The sequence below is a fragment of the Drosophila mauritiana genome, chromosome 3R (assembly GCF_004382145.1).
Source record: "Drosophila mauritiana strain mau12 chromosome 3R, ASM438214v1, whole genome shotgun sequence".
Taxonomy (NCBI): domain Eukaryota; kingdom Metazoa; phylum Arthropoda; class Insecta; order Diptera; family Drosophilidae; genus Drosophila; species Drosophila mauritiana.
The window spans coordinates 23,464,651-23,486,147 of record NC_046670.1 but is presented as its reverse complement, the minus strand read 5'-3'; the positions used below and the strand labels follow the sequence as shown (position 1 = coordinate 23,486,147).

Sequence of the window (21,497 nt, the reverse complement as noted above, 5' to 3'; positions counted from 1 at the left end):
ATGTGGGGCCATCTACTCCACTCCTCTGCCAATGGAGCAAAGAAGCAGCTCAGAGGAGCTGAGAGCAGCTAAGCGCAAGCCCGACACGCATGCAGAACAAATACATAACTCATACGCCCCCTGGTACAATCGGCACACATAGATAGGCTATGATTTTTTATTCATTTTTAATTCAAATGCAACTGAACAAAAAAATCGCCTTAAAGCAGCAACAAAAGTACGTAAAACACGAAATGGATGTGAAAAACGATGCTGCTAGTGTTTACATGAGAGAAGGAAAGTGCTTTTGAACGAGTGGATGAAATGATTATTTTGTTTTAGTTACAGTCAGTAGGTTTAATGGTCTGATGCTATCATGCTGTTACCTGTGAATTCAGTTGAAAATATATAGCTATGATTCCCATTCTATTTCGTTTTTTTTTTGTTGTATTCCTTTTTTTTCAACTGGCATCACATGCCAAATTTATCACAACAACTGTTTTGTGACCTTTGTGGTTTGTGAATATGGATGGTAGTAGTATGGTGTTTTTGGTTTATCATCTTATTTCTTTGTATACATTTTAAAATTTTTGACACACACACGCACGCACTCCAAGCACAGGACACGAAATGTCAGTGACAGGACAAAGGCATTAGTGAAGTTACACAAACACATAACAAGCGAAATACGAAACAAAAATCAAGTTAAGAGATTGGTCGGGTTTAGAGTCGAGTTTTCTGTTGGGGTGGCGACTGTCGGTTCGTGTTAGCTGTTACATGGGTGTATTTGGATCTGGATCTGGGTACCAAAACTCGCACACAGACAGGTATTTTACACAAACGAATGGTACACGCACAAATATTGAAAGACGTACACAGACATTAAAGCCAAGACAAGAGACGTGCATCCACGGTCAGGTGGGTACATACCTGTAGTTGCGACTCCTCCTCTTCATCCTTCTCCGTGGAGGTCGTTTGCGTCTGTGTCTGCACGGCCACGGCAGGAAGAGCTGGCGCTGAGCCGGGCGTGGATGCAGGAACAGCTGGAGAAGGAGCACCAGTCGAGTTCGCTGACTCTGCTCCAGCGATGGGAAGAGGCGCCGCCGGCGTTGTGGGGGTGGTTGGGTTCGTGTCGAGCGTATGCTTCGATATGACAACCGTCGTCGTCTTCTGTATCTTATCCTGCTCGTGGTGCTCCGATGGCGACTTTGGTGGCACGGTGGTGAAGGCGTCAGCCGCGCGTACAATTTCCAGCACCTAATTTGCAAACGAAACAACGAGGCATAAGTTTTCACCGAATGTCCCAAGGCCAGTCCAGTCACTTACCTTCTCCTGGGTGCTCTTCTCCTGACCCAAAGGCGCCAGCTGCGTCTGCTGTTGCTGTTGTTGTTGTTGATGGGCCTGCTGTTCTGCGTGAATGAGCGCCACGGTCTGGGTGGCTGGCGTGTCCGGTGCTGTTAAATCAGCAGATGCCACTGGGGCGGCTGTGGGTAAGGGAGTTGTATTGGAGGTGGCAGCAGGTGGTGTGGGCGACGAGGCGCCATGCACCATGGCAGCAGCAGCTGCCAGGACCGATTGTCCAGTTGGCTGCTGTGCATCTGGCTTCTGCGAGGCGAAGACATCGAAGTCCTATTGGGAAATGGGGAAGTAGCTATTAATGTCATGCCCAAGTCGCTCCTTAACTTTTGTACGCACCTGTCGCAGACGCTCATCCTCTTCGTGGTCCAAGCTGGATACACTCTGACTCTGGCTCAGTTCCGAGCCCGTTTCCGATGCACGCGAGCCTGGACAAGCAAGGTAACAGGGGAAAAGTAATTTAAGAAGGACTCAACTAGGTCGATAAGCTCAAGATTACGTACCTTGGCGACTGCCACCGCTGCAGGATGCAGACGAGTTGAAGCCAGTGCTCATGCCGCCGGCCTGGCCAATGGAATGAATTAAATTGGACTTGTCGTAGCCTTTGCAGACGACCAATTGAATCTCGTTGCCAGCGTTGCGCAGCACATTGACCGCATCCTGGTGCGAGGCGCCCAGCAGCGAGTGTCCATTAACCTCGAGCAGACGCATGCCCACCTGAAGCAAAAGGTGTAGCAGCAAAAGTTTCAATCGAGCTTTTCCCCAGACAACAAAAGGTGGGCGAGCCGTAATCGCCCAAGACAGGAGCAGTACGTTACCTTAAGCCTTCCGTCCCGTCTGGCCGCACCGACCGAGTTAATTTTGGACACGAAGACGCCTTCGTCGGAGGGATCGGCGGGATTACCGCGCTGGCCATTCAAGCCGCCCTTGATGTGCATGCCCAAACGTTCGCCCTCCGCCTTGCTGAGTAGCACTTCCTGCGATTTACAATTAACAATTAGGAAAGAATGGAAATGAGCATGGACTCGGCTTAAACGCTGACAAATAACAATTGGGACTCTCGTCAGGTCGAAACAAAGCAAACAAAAAGTTTAGGAAAAGGCATTTGACTAATTGCAAATATTTCCTCACTGAAAGCCAAGAGGAGCTTACCTCTGTTTTTACATAAACTACTTCTATGCTCTGTGCGTTTTGAATTTGTTTGTGAGCAGTGGCAGAGTATACAAAAATTTGATTATAGAGGAGGAGTAAGAAGTAGATCCGAAGCGTATATACATATTTACAGTACAAAAGCAGTCTAAAATGGGCTAATAAGGACTTTGCCAGACCACGAAACTTACCTGGAATCCTGGCGGCAGTGGGTCGTGTTGAATGGTCAGCTTGATTTCATCACCTGGCTTCAGCAGCTCCAGAACCGCATCCTGATGTGTGGCCTTGGAAACATCCGCCTCGTTGACTTTCAATATGCGATCGCCCATGCGCAGCTTGCCGCACTTGGAGGCAATCCCGCCGGGCACAATCTGTCCGATTTAAGGAGGAGAAACCCCAGGGGATACTCATAAATGGCCAAAAGACTTGAAACTTTCGAGCAGGCAGCTGGCTTAGTTGGCTGCTTATAATGAAGCCATCCTACGAGCCACTGGATTCTGAACAATTGTTCTGCAGCAGCAGCAGCGGCAGCAGCTCATTTGCATTCGCAAGTTGCGGCCACTCGAGTGTTTTAATTCGAAAACTTTTTTGCCAGCTGCTGCTGCAGGTAATTGTTAGTTAATCTATCCTTCTGTACTTACGTGCGATATGAAAATGCCAGGCTCTCGAGTGCCGAAGGGCACACAGGAATGATCCGTGCCGCCGATGATGCTGAATCCCAGGGAGCCCTGGTTCTTGGGCAGCACAACCTCCTAGAGGACAGACAATTAAAAATCGTGTTAGCACATCACAAAATTAACACAGATCAATGGGCCTAACGCTAAGAATCCTACTGAGTCTGCCGTGTATTGGGTGAGTCCATGGATGAAGGGTGCTCATGTGCTGGCGTTCAATGGTGGTGCAAAATTGTTGGTGATATTTATATTAAAATGTACATACAATTTCAGGGAGTTTCCCTTGGTGAGACACAAAAACCAAGACAAGCCAAGCCAAACACCAAAAAACAAAGTCATGCACTTAAGTCGAAGCATTCATTAAACATAAAAACCGAGTACCAAGAGTGATTCACATTCAATAAATAATGAATACGTTTTGTGCTGTTCTTATGAATAACTTAATTTTAGATTAAACAACATGCAAAAAGAGTGGGTGAAACCACGCCCACTTCATGCTGAATTTTCCTGGCTCACGCATTTTCACACAGATTTAAACAAAGCTTTTGCGGCTCCTGTGGTTGAGGTGAGCATCGTTTAGCTCAAGTGCTGGCATATTGCAACATCAAAGCATAATATTTCTGTTTTATATTCATTGCCGGGAAACTCGGAACTATCTCCTGAGAGCTGACATATCCACAAAGGCTCATTCGTGTCAAAATGCCAAATAAACACATGTACTCGGCTAACTGCTACTAACTCTTGCCAATTACCTCGAAGAAATTGAATTCTTTCGAGTTCGAAGCCAACGGATATCTCGCTCCAAAGCGGAATGCAAACGCAGAAGGGGAAAGTAAATTAAAAACAATTAAATGTTTTATTTATCAGTGCCCCGGAGACAGACACACGGATGAAGATTGCGAGGCAAACAGAAATATTTAAAGTTTACTTATGGCCACACTCTGCTGCACACAAAATAAACGCTGTTGGGAACTCTTGGGAGTCATTTAGAGTTTCTAAATCTTTTTTCGGCATGCGCTCACTTTATTATTTAAGGATATAGTATGCATGTAGCATAGTTTGCCGGTTTAGTTATTTATGCTGCAAGTGGCAAGTGACAAAGCTGGCCACATGCACAGAGTCTCTGGAATTTCTTGCCGGGATTTGCATCACGTCGGCAATGACACTCGAGTGGCTCTACGAAAAGTGAGTGAGTAAACCATTCTGTCGTTCAAAACGAAGGCGCTTTGCCGCTCACTTCAATAGATTCGGTTACTTCCAAAGGACACTAAATATTCAAGTGTTGGCCAAGGCTATCAAAAATTGTAGCAGCACTTAGTAACAAAAAATATACATTTAAGAACCCCTCGAAAGCATTAAGGCTAATACCCACATAAATGGATATTTTTGTTGGTTTCAAGTTATTTGCAAAGGAAACATAAGCCAGGATTTTTGTGGAACAGTTGGAAAATTATATTTATCCAGTGTTAGTAGAGGGAAAGTTAACTTAGTACAGAAACGAGTGGCATGCCAAAGTTCTTCCACATTTAATTGAATTAAATTGAATTGATTAATCGCTTAATTGTAGTTTCCAGCTCCGTGCCATAACCAACTTAATCTCAACTGCTACTCAATTAGTCGGAGCAATCACAACTCTTGTAAATGTGCATGTTTTGCATAATGCTTGGCATGAAACATAGATGAACTCAGCGTCTCAAACGGGGGCCTCTGACCAATAGTTAAATCAAATCGTTTGCAAAACGCACATATATTTATTTAGCAAATTCAAATTGAAAATGGGAAGCGCGGCCAATAGGTCAAAGTGTGCCAATTGTGGGGAGTATAAATCATAAATTAATTTAGAATTAAATTAAATCAATTTTGGTGTGTGTTGTTGTGCATCATGTACGGGTGGATTGTGCGTGCTTATGTGCGGTAACGAGAAAAGCTCGAATTCCGTGCCTGGATACGCTATATAGGTTTTTTTTTTTTGTTACATATTTTCAGGTCATCTGAGCTACAGGATAATGTGTGTCCGTGTCCGGATAACTTTGCTTGTGACTTTTACACAACGATTCATTAACTCTTGGACTCTGGGCAGCGACTGTACGCGCTTCTAGTGTATGCGGGATGTGGAGATAGTCACCTCACTGATAAGCGGCTCCGCCAACTGATTGTCGGTGATGCGCGTCATCACCGTCTCCGTGAACGTGGACTTGGTGATCGTCTCGGTGACGCGGCCAAGTTCGGTGGGTGCCGCCGGGAACATGGGCAGGTCCGGCTGGGGCTTATTCACATTCACCGTGACGGCACTCACGCCCACCTCGTTGGGCCGGGCCACATGCACCTGATGCTGACTGCCACCGCTGAGGAAGTGTGCCGGGATCATCGCCTGAAAATCATCGCTGGTCAGCGGTCGCAACGAGGAGGGCTGCTCACGGTCGTGGTTGGGTATGTACGTTGGTTGTTACGTGGTTTTTGGATTTAGCAAAGTATTCGGAAATATCGGTTTTAAGCAAGTTTTTGGTTTTTGGAGGGGGTGGTGGTTGATCAGAGAAAAAGAAACAAAAATATGTTGGTTTTTGTAAATTTTGGTTTCACTTTTGATGATGGGCTATGAAGCCATCGTTAGATCTAGAACTAAGCTAACGTGCCTAACTATGAATCATTAATCATTAATTTAGATACATTTCTGCAAACGCCTCCTAGCATTTTGACTCTTTTTCTCGATGGGTGCTTTAAAGCTGGGACATAAATCGGTGCAAACTTAGTGTCTAATCGGTCGATAATAATATATATATTCGACTATGTATGCAAAATGAGCATATAGCATATATTGGGAGGACAGACAAGGCGCACAGGGCACATGCAAAACAAACACAAACAATTTCGTTATACATACGAGTAGATGAGCAAATATATAGATCTAGCAGCTAGGGTTATGAGTAATTGATAATCTGGCGGAGAAATGGATTAGCACATATTAGGTATCTTATGACTATTTAGTGTGTTCATGTTTAAGTTTTGAATTTTGGTTTTTGTACGCCAAATATCAACAACAATTTGCTTGGACGACTTGCGCTGCAGTTTTTTGTTAATATTACATTTAAATTTTGGTTACTTACCTTTTAGGCTGATTAGAAATATAGGTAAGATACTGCAGCGCAAGCATATACATTTTGGTTTTATCTTAATCCTACCGACTGATCATGATTGTAGAAAACAAAAAAGTAAGGTAACGAGCTTATGGGCAACATTAAAATGACGTGCAACTGGCTAAACAGGTAACTAGACTATAGTCTACGCAACTACTAAAGTTAATTATCCAACTTCCTTACCTGAGCCTCGCCAGAATCGCCACTGGTGGTGGAGCCCGCCCCAGTGTCTCCATCTCCCATTGGAACGGAGTTGGTGCGACGGGGAGCGGGCACCGGTTGCCCCGTGGAACTGTCTATCGTGGCAGCAGCGGTGGCAAATCCATTGGTCTTGCTGCTGGGCAGAGTGTTATTATTGTTGCTAATACTAGCTGGCACAGTGGACTTCGGTGTGGGCGTGGTCGTAGCCAGGGTGTTGTACTTGTACGGCTGCTCAACTTCCCCCACCGATCGGCTGAAATTAGCTGTTGGAAATAGAGGTGAGAAAACCATTGGTTATTTAAAGCGCATGAAGAATACAAGTACATAAAAACCAATGCTCAGTATTTTCGAGCAATAAGTTGCTAAAGTTCAAATCTATTGATTACCCACCTGGTCGGTTGGCCAGATATCCGGAGGGGCTCAAAGAGTTGAGCACTGCCGGACTTCGCGGACTCGTCGGTGGTTCCAGTGGACCTCTGTACTCGCGTTGCAACACCAAACGCACAAATCGCTGCGGTTCAGTCAAACAGGCGACGGCTGCGTCATGATGGGCTTCAGTCATATCGTTGCCGTTAATCTGTACAGGGAAATGCCATTAGCCTGGGTCAGAGATTGAAACGTCCGGCTCTGGAACGCCTCCCACTCACCGCCATCACCCGGTCGCCCACCATAATTTTTCCATCGCGGTACGCTAGTCCGCCCTCCGTGATGCGGGATATGAAAATGCCATCGCAGTCGTCCTTGAACGGCGGCGACCCCTTTCCGCCCGCAATGCTGAAGCCCAGTCCTTGGCCAATCTGATCGCGGATGAGCGTTGTGTGCAGCTGGATGTAGCTCAGTGGCGCCTCCTGGAATGACCGCACATCGAAAACCAGAAATCAATCACAAATAGTAAGAGACAGTAGAGGGAAACGAGTGAAATATCAGAGATGTGGATTTGGTTAGGGGTTTTCATGGATTACACACCCTGCCATTCAGTAGCAATCCGTTGGGCGCAGCAGACGCAGCAGGCTGCACCGTTTGTGCGGCAGTGGGTGTGGCAAACACGTTGCCCGAATAGCTATGCGTTGGGGCCACCTGCTGAATGGGCTGCTGTTGCTGTTGCTGTGGGTGCTGCTGTTGGGGCACAATTTCAATGGGTGCCGGGATGTAACGCTCGTGGCTAATGGATGCAGCTGGAGGGGCATCCGCCACCAGTGGTCGCGTCTCGACCGAGATTTGGGACACACTGCCATCCTCGCTAAACACGGGGTGGCCAATCAAGCGAGTCACCTCACGCTGTACCACCAAAACAAGTACGGCACCGCAGGCTTTTAACACCTGCACCGCTTGGTAGTGATCCGCATCCACGACAACAATCCCGTTGACCTTGATAACCTTGTCGCCCACTTTAAGGCCAGCCAGATCAGCGGGTCCCGCCTCGGTAACCCTTGATATGAAGATGCCATCATCGTCACCCTTAAAGGGCGTTGAGCCCTTGCCACCGGCAATGCTCAGACCCAATCCAGCTGCAGTGCGCTCGATGTGGATTTCGTACTGCTCCAAACGGAGCTCCGTAACGCCATCCAAGTTGTCTGGAAGAATGAAAAATATTTACTTAATATCAGAGTTTTATGTGGATATATATTTATATTTCTAAATCCCCGGATTTTTACCATAATGCTGCCTCTGTCTCTCGTAATCCCGATCCACGGGATCATAGCTGGTCACAATCCGTACTCTTTTGCCCTTTCTCTGCAGTGATCCACTGGGACTCCGATTGGAGGAGGCCAGTGAGCTGCGCAGGCTACTCATCGCCGGACTATTACGACCACTTCCAGCTCCGGAGTAGCTAAAGTTGCCGTTGCTGCGCTGGCCATTTCGGGGCAGGGTGTTGTTGCCCTCTTTGACTTTGATTTTGACATTGAACATGGTTTGCTTATTTGCTTTTTATCTGAGTGCACTTTTTAATATAAGCAGCTGCCAGGCATCTTGTCCAGACACCGTGTGTATGTTGTGAGGCAACCTATTTTTTATTTGACTGCACTTTTTAATATGCGAAGCTAACTTTTAACGCTACCGAGTAGCTAAAGGAGCGCAATCGATCTGTGTCTGCCAGAGGAATAGATAAAAGCACGGACTGCTGGCTAAGTGGGTAAACCATATGCATCCATTCAAGTGCATTGGAACGGAAAACCCCATCAATGCGATAGGGCATCAGTGAGATTACACATTTATTGCGATGATTTAATCAAATTTGAAACATCTCTCACTATGCAAATAAATAAAAGGATTCGTGTTTAGCATAAATTTTGCCATGATGACATTTAAATTGAATGACCAAAAGTTGGCCAACAGCATCTGGTACTTGGCCATAAACAGCAGTCAATGAACCGCTTCCCCCCACTAGAATCAGGCATTAAAGCAACGACCTTGGATGAAACCCCTCAAGTCCCCCAGCTGAGAAAACGACTTTATATAATTATTAAATAAATAAACAGAAAGTCTGCCAGAAAACTCTCAGACGTCCCTCAGGTCGAAAAAATAAAACAGGCTGAGAAGCAGGTGGTGTAAGAAAGATGAGTACCAGTAACTTTTCCCTTCTCAGAAGCACATTTATTGCTTTCATTTTCGCTATTGCTGATTTGCACTCAATAAATCCGTCGGCACTTTGGCCAACAAAATCATTTTCTTTTCCCCATCTCCGCGTCCACCGACTGTCAAGGACTCGCCAGGATGGCGGGACGGGGAAAACAGAGAGTCGGCTCTTGAGACAATTTCACTCTGTAATTGTATGCGAGTTTTCATGTTAATCAATGCATAAATGAAAAGACAGGGGCACTCAGCTCGAGCCTCACCTCCATCGACTCCTGTCTGCCTGTCAAGTCAACATTAATATTGCCGGATTTCAGTCTACTACACCTGCAAACCAAACCATTGCCATTCACTCAATGTACCATTATTGAGTTTGGTAAGTTGAGTGGGGTATTCAGCAAATTTGAATTTCTTTGCTTACAGACCCAAATTTGTTTGTGCTTCATAATTCAACAATTTCAATGGGGTAGAAGCTTAAGCGAAGGTGTTGTGGCAGCAAAGTATGCTGTTTAAATGTTTTAAATGCCAACAACTCATCTCCTTCATTCTCAATTTGACTCTCTGAATTGCCGGACAAATGTGTAACCGAAAGATATTTTTATGGATATGTATACATATATTTCGGCCCCACATGCATACGTTCGGAATAAAGCCATCTTTTCATGCTTTCCACCCAGATGAGTGGGAGAAAAACGGTCCGAGACAACAATAACCAGAGAAAAAGCCATAAAACAAAATAAGATTTTTTTCCGGGGGAGGAGAGCAAATGACACGTGCTGTGTGTGTTTTCATTCCGGTTCCTGAGGACGCCGGAATGTAGGCAATCTTTCTGCGGGGCGAGGCAGGGAAAGTGAAGTTTTAATACGAACTGGAACAGGAACTGCACAAGAAGGATCGCATAAGACCATTTGTTTTCCTCATATTTCTTATCAGACTTCTTATTTTACTGATTGCCAGAGTGCCTGCGAACTTTTTGCGGCACCCACTTAAGCGGGCATTTAAGCATTTTACGATGACATCACGCGTGCAGCTCAATGAGGTGAGCCCCGAACGAAGTAAGGCCATCGTTTTTGTCCTTCGTCACCCGTAAAATAAATGGCATAAACATAAACATATAAAAATTTAAAAACACCAACAGACGAGGAGAGAGCAACTCGTAAAACGAAGAGGTGGCAATAAGAAATGATGATTTCCCGAATGCATTAGCATTTGCACGCTGGTTATGAATCGCAATAGCAATCCCAAATCGGAATCTGCTGCCAGCTGACAAATGCCAAAGTCCAAATCAATGGCACGGGTCGGGAATTCTGCAGCTTCGCCAGTTCGCTGCTCTCTTTTTGTTTTGTCATTTATATGTAAATGACCATGTGGCAGAAGTCTTCGTCTCTGTCCCTGGGAAATTAGCCCACAGCATGGACACATGCCAAAAGGCAGAAATCATATTTCACTCGACTATTTTTTTTCACCACGGTATTCTGTGGCCAAGATGTGGACGGCACTCTCCAGGAGCTTCAACTTGTCACATTTGTTATGACAAGTGGAAACAAAGAAAAAGACAGGAACTTTTCCCCTTCCATGCAAATTTCGCTGTCCATGGAATTTAAGCCAATGACCGCATCGAATCAATCGATTTTAATTACCCCGACATTATCAATGGCAAGAGATCAATGCTTCGAGTGCGCTTAAAACGACTTAAAGCCCTTTTGGAATCCACGAGATCTGAATTTTTTGTGGTCTTATTTTGTTTTCGTGCGCTTATGGAAAATGCCATAGTTGTGGAGTGCTGGCAGGTTCCATGATTAATTGTCGACCAGGTTAAACGGCGGGTAGCGATGCTGCAGCCTCTGACAAATTGCGAGTGTTAAGCTTTGCAAATCAACAAAAACGACCGTGCGACGTCCGCTTAAATGTGGCGACAAAAATTAATGAACAAAGTTTTTATGGGAGCATCATAAAATCACCCAGGAATATTCCGACAACAAAGCCATACTAAGCTTCCTCCATCAAAACTGTCTCTTCTCTTTCGATTTTCACTAAAATGGAGCGATTTTTTTTTAAAGGGGTGTGCGTTCAAAACACTGCTATCTAATCAAACTTTGGAATGCCTAAGCCAATGTGATAAAGCAAAACAAGAAGGCCCAGAAAGGGGGGAAAATGAAACAAAACGAAACCGTAGTAGTAAAACAAACTGGCGATAAGGCAGCTCTGAATCATTACGAAATTTTTGGACACATACGTAGGAACATTACAAAAGGGGGGACCAACCCAGCCCAGAGTACAGCAAAGTCAAGTGGTAGGTAATGACCTTGATCCACCTGTCGTATGCGTTATTTCCCGATATCAGTGGGGCAGCACAGGTTTGCGTACTGATTAATGTGCTTAAAACGAAACGGATGATATCATGGGCGCGAAGAGCCCTTTTGGTAATGAAAACAGCTCGGTGTGCGTTCATTTTGATTGCATTTTGAGGGCAACAATTCAGGTCGTCACATTCCCGCATCCATGTTTGTTGACAAACCAATGTTCGCTTGGTTTGGTTTGGTTCGGCTTGCTGGGACACAGACAGCCACCTCACTGACAATTACTCGAATTTTCCACATTTCCATGCTATCAACATGGCGGCGAAAATATTGGAAAATACGCAGTGAAATTCTTTGACCCGAACAGGCTCCTCGCTTCTCCGCTGCAGCTGGCGTTTATTGCATTTTTGTTTGTTTTCTAGCGCGAAAATGGGAAGACGGTTTTTTTTTCTTCTCTTATTTTAAGGGGAGAGAAAACTGTCACGACTGATGGCAGGGGGTTGGGAAAATTCTACCACTGGGGAGTGGCGGTTTAAACGATAAACTTAGCATGCAACTGTGAAAAGCACAAGGCCTGAGAGTTCAGGGCTATGATTCCATTCGCAAAACTTAAACATTCGGCAAGCCAAAATCCAAATCGAAATCGTGTTTGTTTGATGCCCATGATAGAAGGAATGCCAACTGCAAATAGTTTAAATTGCTGTTTGCACAAGAGCTGCAAGAGAACAGCAAATAATAATGCATACTTTGTTACATCAGTGATGAAAAGGGCGCAGCAAACAAACAAACCGGAAAACCGACAAAGAATCATATATAAATATATGTACAAGCACATTGACGAACACGCAACATACTGCGGGAAAAATTCAATAAGAATCCCATGCAATCAACGATACAATACATAAGTAATGAATGCCATTGCCTTGAGCTTATCAACGGTTTATTTATTGGCCAACATTTGTCGACTCGGACGGTACCATGTCATTCTATTTCGAAAAAGAAGGTAACCGTGCTTTAAGAATCCTGCAGGAAATGTGCAGCAAATGCAGCTCATTGTTTGCCGGAATCCAGTAAAAAATTTATAAAAATAGAGGACATGAGCGTAGAAATGTCAAAGGAATTGTGCAAATGTTGATTGTATTGCCGAAGCGGTTGCAATATCTTGCCAGAAAAATCTGTGCAAAGGCGAAGGAAATTCCGGGAAACCGGATATGCACACAAGCGAACCGAACCAAGCACACTTTTCATGTTTGCCATCTGCAAATATCCAACAGAAAACCCGGCAACGCTTGCTATATAAACAAGACTAAATTTACTTTCAAGTAGCTCATTTTCGGGGATATGCACTGCAGCCGATATGCAAATAGGGATGGCTACTTGGCCCAAGGGGTTTCCCTTCCTTCTGTTCCGCTTCCCAACCTTGAACACTTGAATCGACGGAGAACTGCAGCTGAAATTCAATTACGACCTCGGGCCATCATACGCTGCGTATGCGCAACGTGAGAAACTTTCCAGACGAATGACCCGCTGCCTCCTTCTCTACACCGCCATAAAGGAATTATGGCAGACAGCAGACAAAAATCGATAACAATATTCGCTCGGGACAACAAAACACGTAAGCAGAAAAAGTAAAGCCGAAGAAAATACATTTCACACTCTCCTCCGGAGAAGTATTTAACAATGAAATGTTGTTTTCCTCCGCTTTTATGACTAAGTCAAGGCGTTGATATTTGCGTGAGAAGCTTCTGCTATTGTTATTGGCCAAGATCTCGGTATATCTTGGCTCGCTCTCTGTTTTGAATGCCAACTGAGAAGCAAACAAAAATAATAAAAAACCGTATAATAACAAGTGCAAATATACGTTGAGCTGCTGACGAATGTAGCGCGTCTCTCGCGACGTTGACAAAACGCAAGCGTAACTGAAGAATGACTAAAGCAGGCGGCGAGTGGGCCAAACGCCCAGACCCGGTCGCAAAGTCTGGCAATTGCACTCGATGTGGTCTCTGGTCTCTAGACTCTAGTCTCTCCGTAACTCTCTTCTCACTCACAGTTTTCCCAGGTAGCCACACCAATATAGCCCTAGCCGCATATGTGTATAATGAGGCAACTCATTTCGGTTTCATTTGCACCACATTTTTTATCGCCATTCGGCGCTCTCTTTGCTTGTTTACCCTCTGTTTTGAGTGAGGTTTGCACAGTTTTTCACTATCTCTGCTCATTTTTTTATCAGCTTTTGCAAGCTGATATCGTTACCTGATAAGCAGGCAAACACTACGTGCCTTGCCTATTTATAGGCCATGTTAACGCTCAACTGTTGCGTGTATTTCACAAGCCCAACTCGGTTTCTACACCTGTAGTATGCCGCTGCCATAACGCGCTTTTAATCGACTTGGCTCTCTTGCTATTAACCTCTCTTTTTTTTTCTGCTGATATAATTATGTCGGAAGTACTGCCCCATTGATGAGGCATAGACCCAAAAAAAAGAGTGGAGTGTATGTATGTTTGGTTGGCGTGTGGAGAGCTGAAACAATTAAGAGGCGGCATGGGTGGTCCCTTTGTGGTTTCATTTTGCATCTAAAAAGTGGTCCGAGAGGATGCCAATTAAGTTTCCACTTCAGTGTCTGCTCTTACGGGTCACCCAGTTGGCAAATGAGTGAAAATTACCAGTGCCCGCCCACTTTCATATCGATTTCCCATCAATGCCTGGCTATCCCAAGCTGCACCCAAAGCACTTTGGCTGTTTTGGACACAGTTCTCAGAGATAGAGCAATATAAATGTAATTAATTGAAACAATTTCGGTATTTACCTGGGTCGGTGCTAGCCTCTGCTGTTTTCCCAGCCGAAATGGGCGAGAGTGAGGAGTCGAAGGGATGCTGCTGCTGTTGCTGCTCCTGCTCTACCTCCAGCTGCTCCTCCTCCTCAATTGGTGATGTCACTTTGCCGGACAGCGAGTGCTGCGGTGTGGTATCGTTCCGCTCCTGGGTGGCTAGGGCATTGGCCAAGATTTCACTGGCCTGCTTGTCGGTTAAATGCTGGACACGCTTATTCTTCAGGTGATGCGGAGTATCCCTAAGTAAGAAATTATATAGTATTATATTATTATTGCCGAATAGTCAAAATAGATCCAACGATCTTCCAATATCTAATTTAGATTCCATTTATTTGATTTAATTTCCTTACCTTCTGTGTAATTTGGGTGGCCTCTTGTAAAAGTCATCATCTTCGCCCTCCACTTGAAAGCCCACGCGGCGATCGGATTCCTAAGATGGAGATTTAAGGGTTGTAGAAGGAAATGTTTTATTTACCCATCTTAAAACTTACAAACTCATCCTCCTGCTCGTCATCATCCTGGACCTCATCACCTCCACCAACAGTGGCTGCTAATTCAGCCACCACAGCTGCTGTTGCCGCCTTCACATTGTTGGCGGTGGAGCTGGCTCCCTCTGAGCCACCCTGTACGCCGGTTGGGGCGACTGTCGTCGTGGTTGGAGTGACTACACCCACAACCACTGGTTGCTTGGAATTTACACCAACGATTGGTTGCTGCACTGGGTGTGCCTGCTGTTGGTGATTATTTGCAATGGTTCGGGTCTCGGTTGGAGTCTCGGCTAACTTGGTGCCGTTCTGGAGAGGAAAAGGGACATTTTAATTTACTTGACTCTACATGGCACTCTACAGCTCCGCTACCAAAGTGAGTAAAATTAAATTCTACACAAGGCAATCTGTAATGTGTGTGTAAGTTACAATCTAATCTTAAAAGTTTAAAAATGTATAATTCTATAATAAACCCAGTTAGTTTTGGTCTATTACTACTCAAGCTACTTAGCCTCTAGGCTTAATTTTAGGATTAGTATACAGCCAAAAAAGCATGACAACGTATGAAAGCAAAGCAATCGTATATTTGCGGTGGAAAATGCTTAGAATTCCCCTATCGATGAAAACACAGCAGAAGCTTGGCATTCGAATCGAATCTAGCACCAGAACTCACCTCCTCCGGAAGGGTGACCAGATTGGCATGCTCCTCGTTCCGACTGCGCTCCACCTTCAGCTTCTGCGCCTTGGCCTTGAGATCCTTGGGATGCGGCGTGTTCTGGCGCACGAAGGGCGTGTCCTTCTCCTGAGTGGCCTCCTCCGAGAACTTGACCACGGTGCGCGACGGTTCGCGCTCCTCGAACGGCTCCGAATCGGATTCCAGGTCACGGGCTGTTTCAGGGGCAAATCAAACGAATTCCATTAGCATATAAATCAACAGTGCAACGAGGTGTTTTGTGGGGTTCAAAATGGCTTTGGATTAGTGAACTGCATGCCCATGCACACACTTTTAATACGTAGTTGGGAGATATATATTTATGTACATAGATATAATACATATGAAATATATGTATACAACGATATTTATTATATACAAACGGACTTATATTCAAAACGTTTAATGGTCTACGCTTTTGGTTTTGCACAAATCAATAAATAAACCACACATTAAAACTACGAGCAGGCAAACCACTATTTTTGGACGCCGCAGCGTAAACATTTTGGCCAGATTCGCCAGGTCTGCTGGACCAACCGAGTCCACTGCCTAATCCATCAAGTGCTTATGAGAAGTGTGCGCGCCGTAAATTTTTCACACCACAATCACGGGTAAACAACATAAAAGTTGCAACATGTGGGGGCAGGCAGGCAGGCAATCAGTGCTCCCCACCACCCGAGAATCTCAGATTCCAAAACCCCCCGAACCAAAGCCACTGGCGGCCAATCAATCTATCTACGCAGCAAGTGCAGGGGATGGATGGCTGTTGCGGCAATAAACAAATGCAAATCACCGCTTTTTCGAGGCAGGAAGTGCCACTGGCTGAGCCCAAGTAGCTGCATCCATAGCCACATCCACATCCACGCTTGCTGAATGTCCGGCGCAGTCGTAACTTACAATCGTTACCGATTTTAGCATAGGCAAACAAATTCAGTGGCCCCACAGTGGGGAGTCTGAGTTAAGTAAGCGCCAAGATGAAGATTTATGCAAATAGAAGACGACTTGTAATGCCAATGACAATAATAAGAGGCCATTTCGTGTCGGGTGCCCCGCATTTAAAATTATTTCCTCTTGTTTTTCCGTGCCCGAGTCCCATGACTTTAATTGGATAATTTGAGCATAGCTTACATGGCTCTAAGATGTGCGGGGTAAACAATAATGGCGACGTGATCTTGAAACTATTCACACATCCGTCCAAATTGGTTGAGTTATGTGTGTTATTTGTGTGTCCACTTAATCCGTCATTGACCATTGATCGCTTGATCGGTTGCAAAGCTACCAGACAAGTTGTTCTCCAAATATGCTGATGATATTCGCTATTTATAGGCAATCGTATAGGCCAAAACTAGTTTCGAAGCCAAATAACAGTTACAATATCTACTTATACATTCATTTCGATTGGGAAGCAACTACGCCACAGAACCGAAACCACAATAGCAACATTGGTAACAACAAATACAGGTTGAATCATGCGGCACTCAATCAGTGAATGTCACAGTGAAGACTGGCGATAAACGAATTTAGATCTAGGCCAGCAAATTTACATATCTACAGGTATTAATGTACCCAATTTATTCGCGTTTTGAACTATAAAAGCTAAGGGAGTTGTAAAGAGTTCACTGACTGTGTTAAGCAATTCAAGCGGGTTTTTTCGTATTCTATTGAATTCAACCCAGCCAGGTCCTACTGTAGCCCCTGTGACAGGCCATTAATCAACAGTTAGTTTTGGTGGCATACACACACGTAGCACATCGCAACAAGCCAGGCGATTAATATTATTAACCAACGCAGCGTCATACACATAATTACATTGCTCGGCGATCTTGCCCCAGTTTTTTTTTATTGAAAAGCGCCACTCCTTGCCCATATGACGTCACAAGCGTTGACATCACTCAAGTGCCACAAATGGCAGGGCTTTATACTCTGGATATTTGCCTGGAAAGATTATGGTTGGGTCGGAAGATGAAACGGCAATCGATCTTGCTACTCGCAGGCAAAAACAAACAAATCGTCTATTTGACCGCTTTGATCTGGCATGCTGCCACTGGTGGGCAGCTAAGACTGCTCAATTCGGGGGCAAAATAGATCCCAATCGCTGGCCATTCCCCAGTCCACCAAGTGGTTTTTTTCCAGGCTGTGGGAACCAACGGCAAAAAACGGCACTGATCAGCGATGGGAAACACGCATGGGCCGTCAAATGAATGGAATATAAACACAAAATAATAACATAATCAAATCAAACAAGCCAAATCGAACACACTTTTATCATACATCGCGCTACGTTGCGTATGTGAGAGTATTCTCAGGCTATACTATATAGAAAACATATATATATTCATATATTCATGTTTTCCAGCCAACGCCCGGTCCTGAGACACCAAACTTATAAGAAAAACAAAAAAAAATACACGAAAAAACAACAACTTGTTGTCATGACGTCATTTTCTTCTGGTGTTGGGGAAAACCGGTTAGTGTTTTTGTTTCAAACACTCAACACAGGCATTGTCTATGCTGACTGGCTTTTGGCCAGACCAAGATGCGTTTCAAAAACCAAAAGCGTTGTGGAGCTGCGATGGCGCAAAGAATCCAAGTGAACAGCGTTGTAGTGGTTAAAATGTCAACCGGAATGGGTGTTAGAAAGATTGTTTAGGTGTGGTATGCCATTAGATCATTATCATCATTCTAGGTCTTGTTCGGTTTATTATTCGGAACTAGTTAACTTTCTAATAAAAAGAACATTCGTAATCAGAAAGCATTAAAGTATGAGTTCTAAATTTCACATTCACAACAAAGCGGGCATGCAAATGCTGAGCGGTCATGCTTCAAGTATGAATGTGGCCAATATAGTAGAGTTTAAACTGATAACAATTGAATTTAAAAATAATTTCTAGCATAACTAGTTCATTAAACCAAAACGAGCTACTCTACTATATGGGCTTGTTAACTGTACAAGGCAGATATAGCGTGTATTGATACTGACAAAGAAGGTAATACTGAACGCAAACCTTTTTGCTGATAACTGAAGAATTCCGTCGAATCAAATTTTTCGCTTGATCTATAAAGCGTCATGGGTGGATAGTCTTTTGGATTCGATTGGATTGGATGAACATAAAATAGAGTGGTGAGTGGAGTGCAAATGTTGGAAGGAGCGCGTGACGTGGCAGAATGCAAAGAAAATAATCGAAATCAGTTTAGAACAGAATTATGGAAAAAGTGCTCTGGCCGAAGCACGGTTAGAAGATAAATTTAGTCACAAATATAGGTGAAAACTTGCTGGGAGAATAACATTGAATTGAATTGAATTTTAAAGATTTGCTTTGTATATTTATTTTGGTTCACCCAATAAGATTGGAAAAGGTATACAACGTACAGAGCTTGGATAGCGCTCGTTTGTTGGCGATGTTTGCTCACTTTGCGCGGTTTATCTTATCGCGGAAATGCGAGCATAGATGGAAGATATTGCACAACGATACGGGGCTGGGGGCATTGTGGAATCTATGTCAGGTGCTGATAAGGACACATAACTTGGCCAAATTTGGCCCAACGCGAGCAGACAGCGCCAATGTGGAGCAACCTTTAACCACTGGGTGGGTTAAACCACAGGGCAACTCATACAGCTCTGTGCTGACTCATCCAAACTCACCTGGGGTAATTGGCTGGTATTCCTGCTGGGGCAGCAGATAGCAAGACAACACCTGTTCGCCCGTCTCCGCATCCGTGTCCGGCTGAAAGGTGAGCAGCGGCTGCGACTGATTCTCCGACAGCCAGACGGCCTTCAGCTGCAGATTTACCAGCGAGTAGGGCAGATACAGCAACTGATTGCCGCTCACATCGAGCACATGCAGCACGGTGCAGTTGCCCAGCTCCGGCGGCAGCTTCTTCAGCTTGTTGTCCCGCAGACTCAGCACGCCCAGATTGGCACACTGGCCAATCTCCAGGGGCAGGTACTCCAGGGCATTGCGATCCACGTTCAGATTGCTCAACTTGGTCATCTGGCCAATGGAGGCGGGCAGCTCGGAGAGAAAGTTCTCGGTCAGAATCAGCTCCTGCATGTTCTCGCAGCTATAGCAAAGGATGCGAAAGAATAAGATAGTTTAGTTAAATAGAATGCAAGATACATAATTAAGTAAAAATATTTGTTTGCAAAAAACTGTATCGAAGAAAGCGTTTCTATTTTTAAATATAAACAAGTATTTTGTTTGGGCCTGGCAAATATTGTGTTATAACCACGATAAGATAAGCAAACGTTGTGAACAGAAAAACTGAACTATGTGGACTTTGCATTTGAAGAACTTCCAATTACACGATTTAATTTGGCTTCTACTATATCTAAAATCAAAGTAATATAGTTACTCACTTTCCGAGCGTATCGTTCAACCGCTGCAATCGATTCTGATCCAACTTCAGGATGGTCAGTCTGCTCAGCTTGGCAATGCCATCGGGCAGTGCCTCGAGCAGATTCTGGGCCAGATCGAGGTCCGTCAGGCTGACCAGACCGCTGATCTCGTTGGGCAGCTCCTCCAATCGATTTTCGGAGACATCGAGGTAGGTCAGTTTGGTCAGGAGTCCCAGCTCTGGCGGCAATCGCTGCAGCTGATTGTGATCCAGCCAAAGCTCGTGCAGACCAGGCAGATAACCCAGATAGGGTGGCAGATCCTCGATCTCGTTGTCGCCCAAATCCAGACGCTTCAGCTTCGTCAGCTGGCTTATTGTCTCGGGCAGGTGCTTGAGCAGATTCTCGCGAAGCTCCAGGGATTCCAATTGAGTCAGACTGCCAAAATCCGCTGGCAATGTGGTGAGCGACATGTCGTTGAGGCCCAGGACGGTCAGGTTCTTTAGCTGGGAGAAGCCCGAGGGCAACTTGGGTATCGGGTTCGAACTGAAATCGGCCACCTGCAGGCTCTGCAGATGCTTGATATCGTCGGGAATGTCGGGTATATCTGGAACAAAAAAAGGGAAGAAGGGAAAACATATTGTTTACTGATTGCTGTTATGGCTTTTCAATGAGCCAGAGCCAAAGGCGAGCTCGTTGGTTATCGGGTTACACATTTCTATCTGCTCGGCTGATTGACTTGCTCACGCATGAATTGCTCCAAAGGGCCGCGTTAATATATTAATAAATTTGCTATAAATATTCCATGAGACCCACCGAGCGAGAGATTTCCGCATATGGCCTTGTCACTGTCTATCAATTCAGTTTTTCGCTCTTAAAGCGAACGATTTTCATTGCGCAGTCTGGCAGTTTTGTTGTGAAAAACTATTAAGTTTTGCATATACGTATATAGAGCGGAGTTTCCACCTCTTTTGGCCAAGGTTTTCGTTATTGTTGTTTGTCCCCGCGCTGATAGAGCGAGACGAAGCGTAAAATGACAAACGAAACTTGTTGATCGAATAAATTTTTCGAGCTGCCAAAGCGGAAATGCGCACGCAAAGGACCCGGGAAATGGGAAAACAGGAGGTAAACATGTATGTGTGCGCTGTTTACCAGCACGCCCACAAAAGCTTTTCCACGAGAGCCTCGTATAAAAGCCACATAACTGGCAGCAAAAGCAAAACGACAGGTGGCAGTAGGTGTGGGATGGCCTCAAGCCTTTTCAGCACTGTTTAAATTGACCCAGATACATGGGGGAAAACACTTGTACACCCCCGGAAAAGCCAGAAGAAAAGAACGAAACAGCAACGATACGAAACGAAACGAAACCAAACCAAACGAAACATCGTCATCGGTCAACGCGGGCTGACTTGCCCCATGTGTCCACATTCAATCCAACTAATACGACACGTGGGACTGACCCGCAACGCGAACTCGACGCGACAGGCCAGCCAGCCAGCACAACATGACGGAAGTGAGGGGGGAAATGTGTGCTGGTGTGCTGGTGTCCTGCAGGCAGGACATGCTCGAGTTGTGTGGGCCACACACAATGGCAGGAGAAGCGAGGCTGTGGCCTCGTGGCAATCGGCGGATGTGGCCAGGCATAGACCCCCATTTTACTGGGAATGTCACCAGTTGTGGCAGGTTGCCGATAAGCTATTTATTTGCAACTGCATTGCTACTTGCCACATTGCCATATTGCCACACAGCCACACAACCAGATTGCTGCA

At 45.1% G+C, this 21,497-nt stretch overlaps 1 protein-coding gene across 25 annotated transcripts in view; it reads right to left on the bottom strand.

Annotated features, from left to right (window-relative positions):
• LOC117143309 (protein lap4) overlaps positions 1 to 21,497 on the bottom strand; it is a 59,759-nt gene that overhangs the window by 21,575 nt on the left and 16,687 nt on the right. For 12 of the 25 annotated variants that reach the window (XM_033307937.1, XM_033307934.1, XM_033307939.1 and 9 more), the window contains exons 4-22: positions 19,753 to 20,335; positions 19,039 to 19,457; positions 18,401 to 18,475; positions 15,357 to 15,571; positions 14,690 to 14,992; positions 14,549 to 14,628; positions 14,175 to 14,437; positions 7,460 to 8,067; positions 7,141 to 7,341; positions 6,884 to 7,070; positions 6,476 to 6,756; positions 5,284 to 5,568; positions 3,126 to 3,236; positions 2,676 to 2,855; positions 2,154 to 2,312; positions 1,839 to 2,052; positions 1,675 to 1,763; positions 1,306 to 1,608; positions 910 to 1,236 (exon numbers count right to left, since the gene is read on the bottom strand). In XM_033307937.1, the coding sequence (XP_033163828.1) occupies positions 910 to 1,236; positions 1,306 to 1,608; positions 1,675 to 1,763; positions 1,839 to 2,052; positions 2,154 to 2,312; positions 2,676 to 2,855; positions 3,126 to 3,236; positions 5,284 to 5,568; positions 6,476 to 6,756; positions 6,884 to 7,070; positions 7,141 to 7,341; positions 7,460 to 8,067; positions 14,175 to 14,437; positions 14,549 to 14,628; positions 14,690 to 14,992; positions 15,357 to 15,571; positions 18,401 to 18,475; positions 19,039 to 19,457; positions 19,753 to 20,335 (4,883 nt within the window). The remainder of the gene's footprint in view (positions 1 to 909; positions 1,237 to 1,305; positions 1,609 to 1,674; positions 1,764 to 1,838; positions 2,053 to 2,153; positions 2,313 to 2,675; positions 2,856 to 3,125; positions 3,237 to 5,283; positions 5,569 to 6,475; positions 6,757 to 6,883; positions 7,071 to 7,140; positions 7,342 to 7,459; positions 8,068 to 14,174; positions 14,438 to 14,548; positions 14,629 to 14,689; positions 14,993 to 15,356; positions 15,572 to 18,400; positions 18,476 to 19,038; positions 19,458 to 19,752; positions 20,336 to 21,497) is intronic. The other 13 variants (XM_033307945.1, XM_033307927.1, XM_033307933.1 and 10 more) reach the window with 3 other exon arrangements.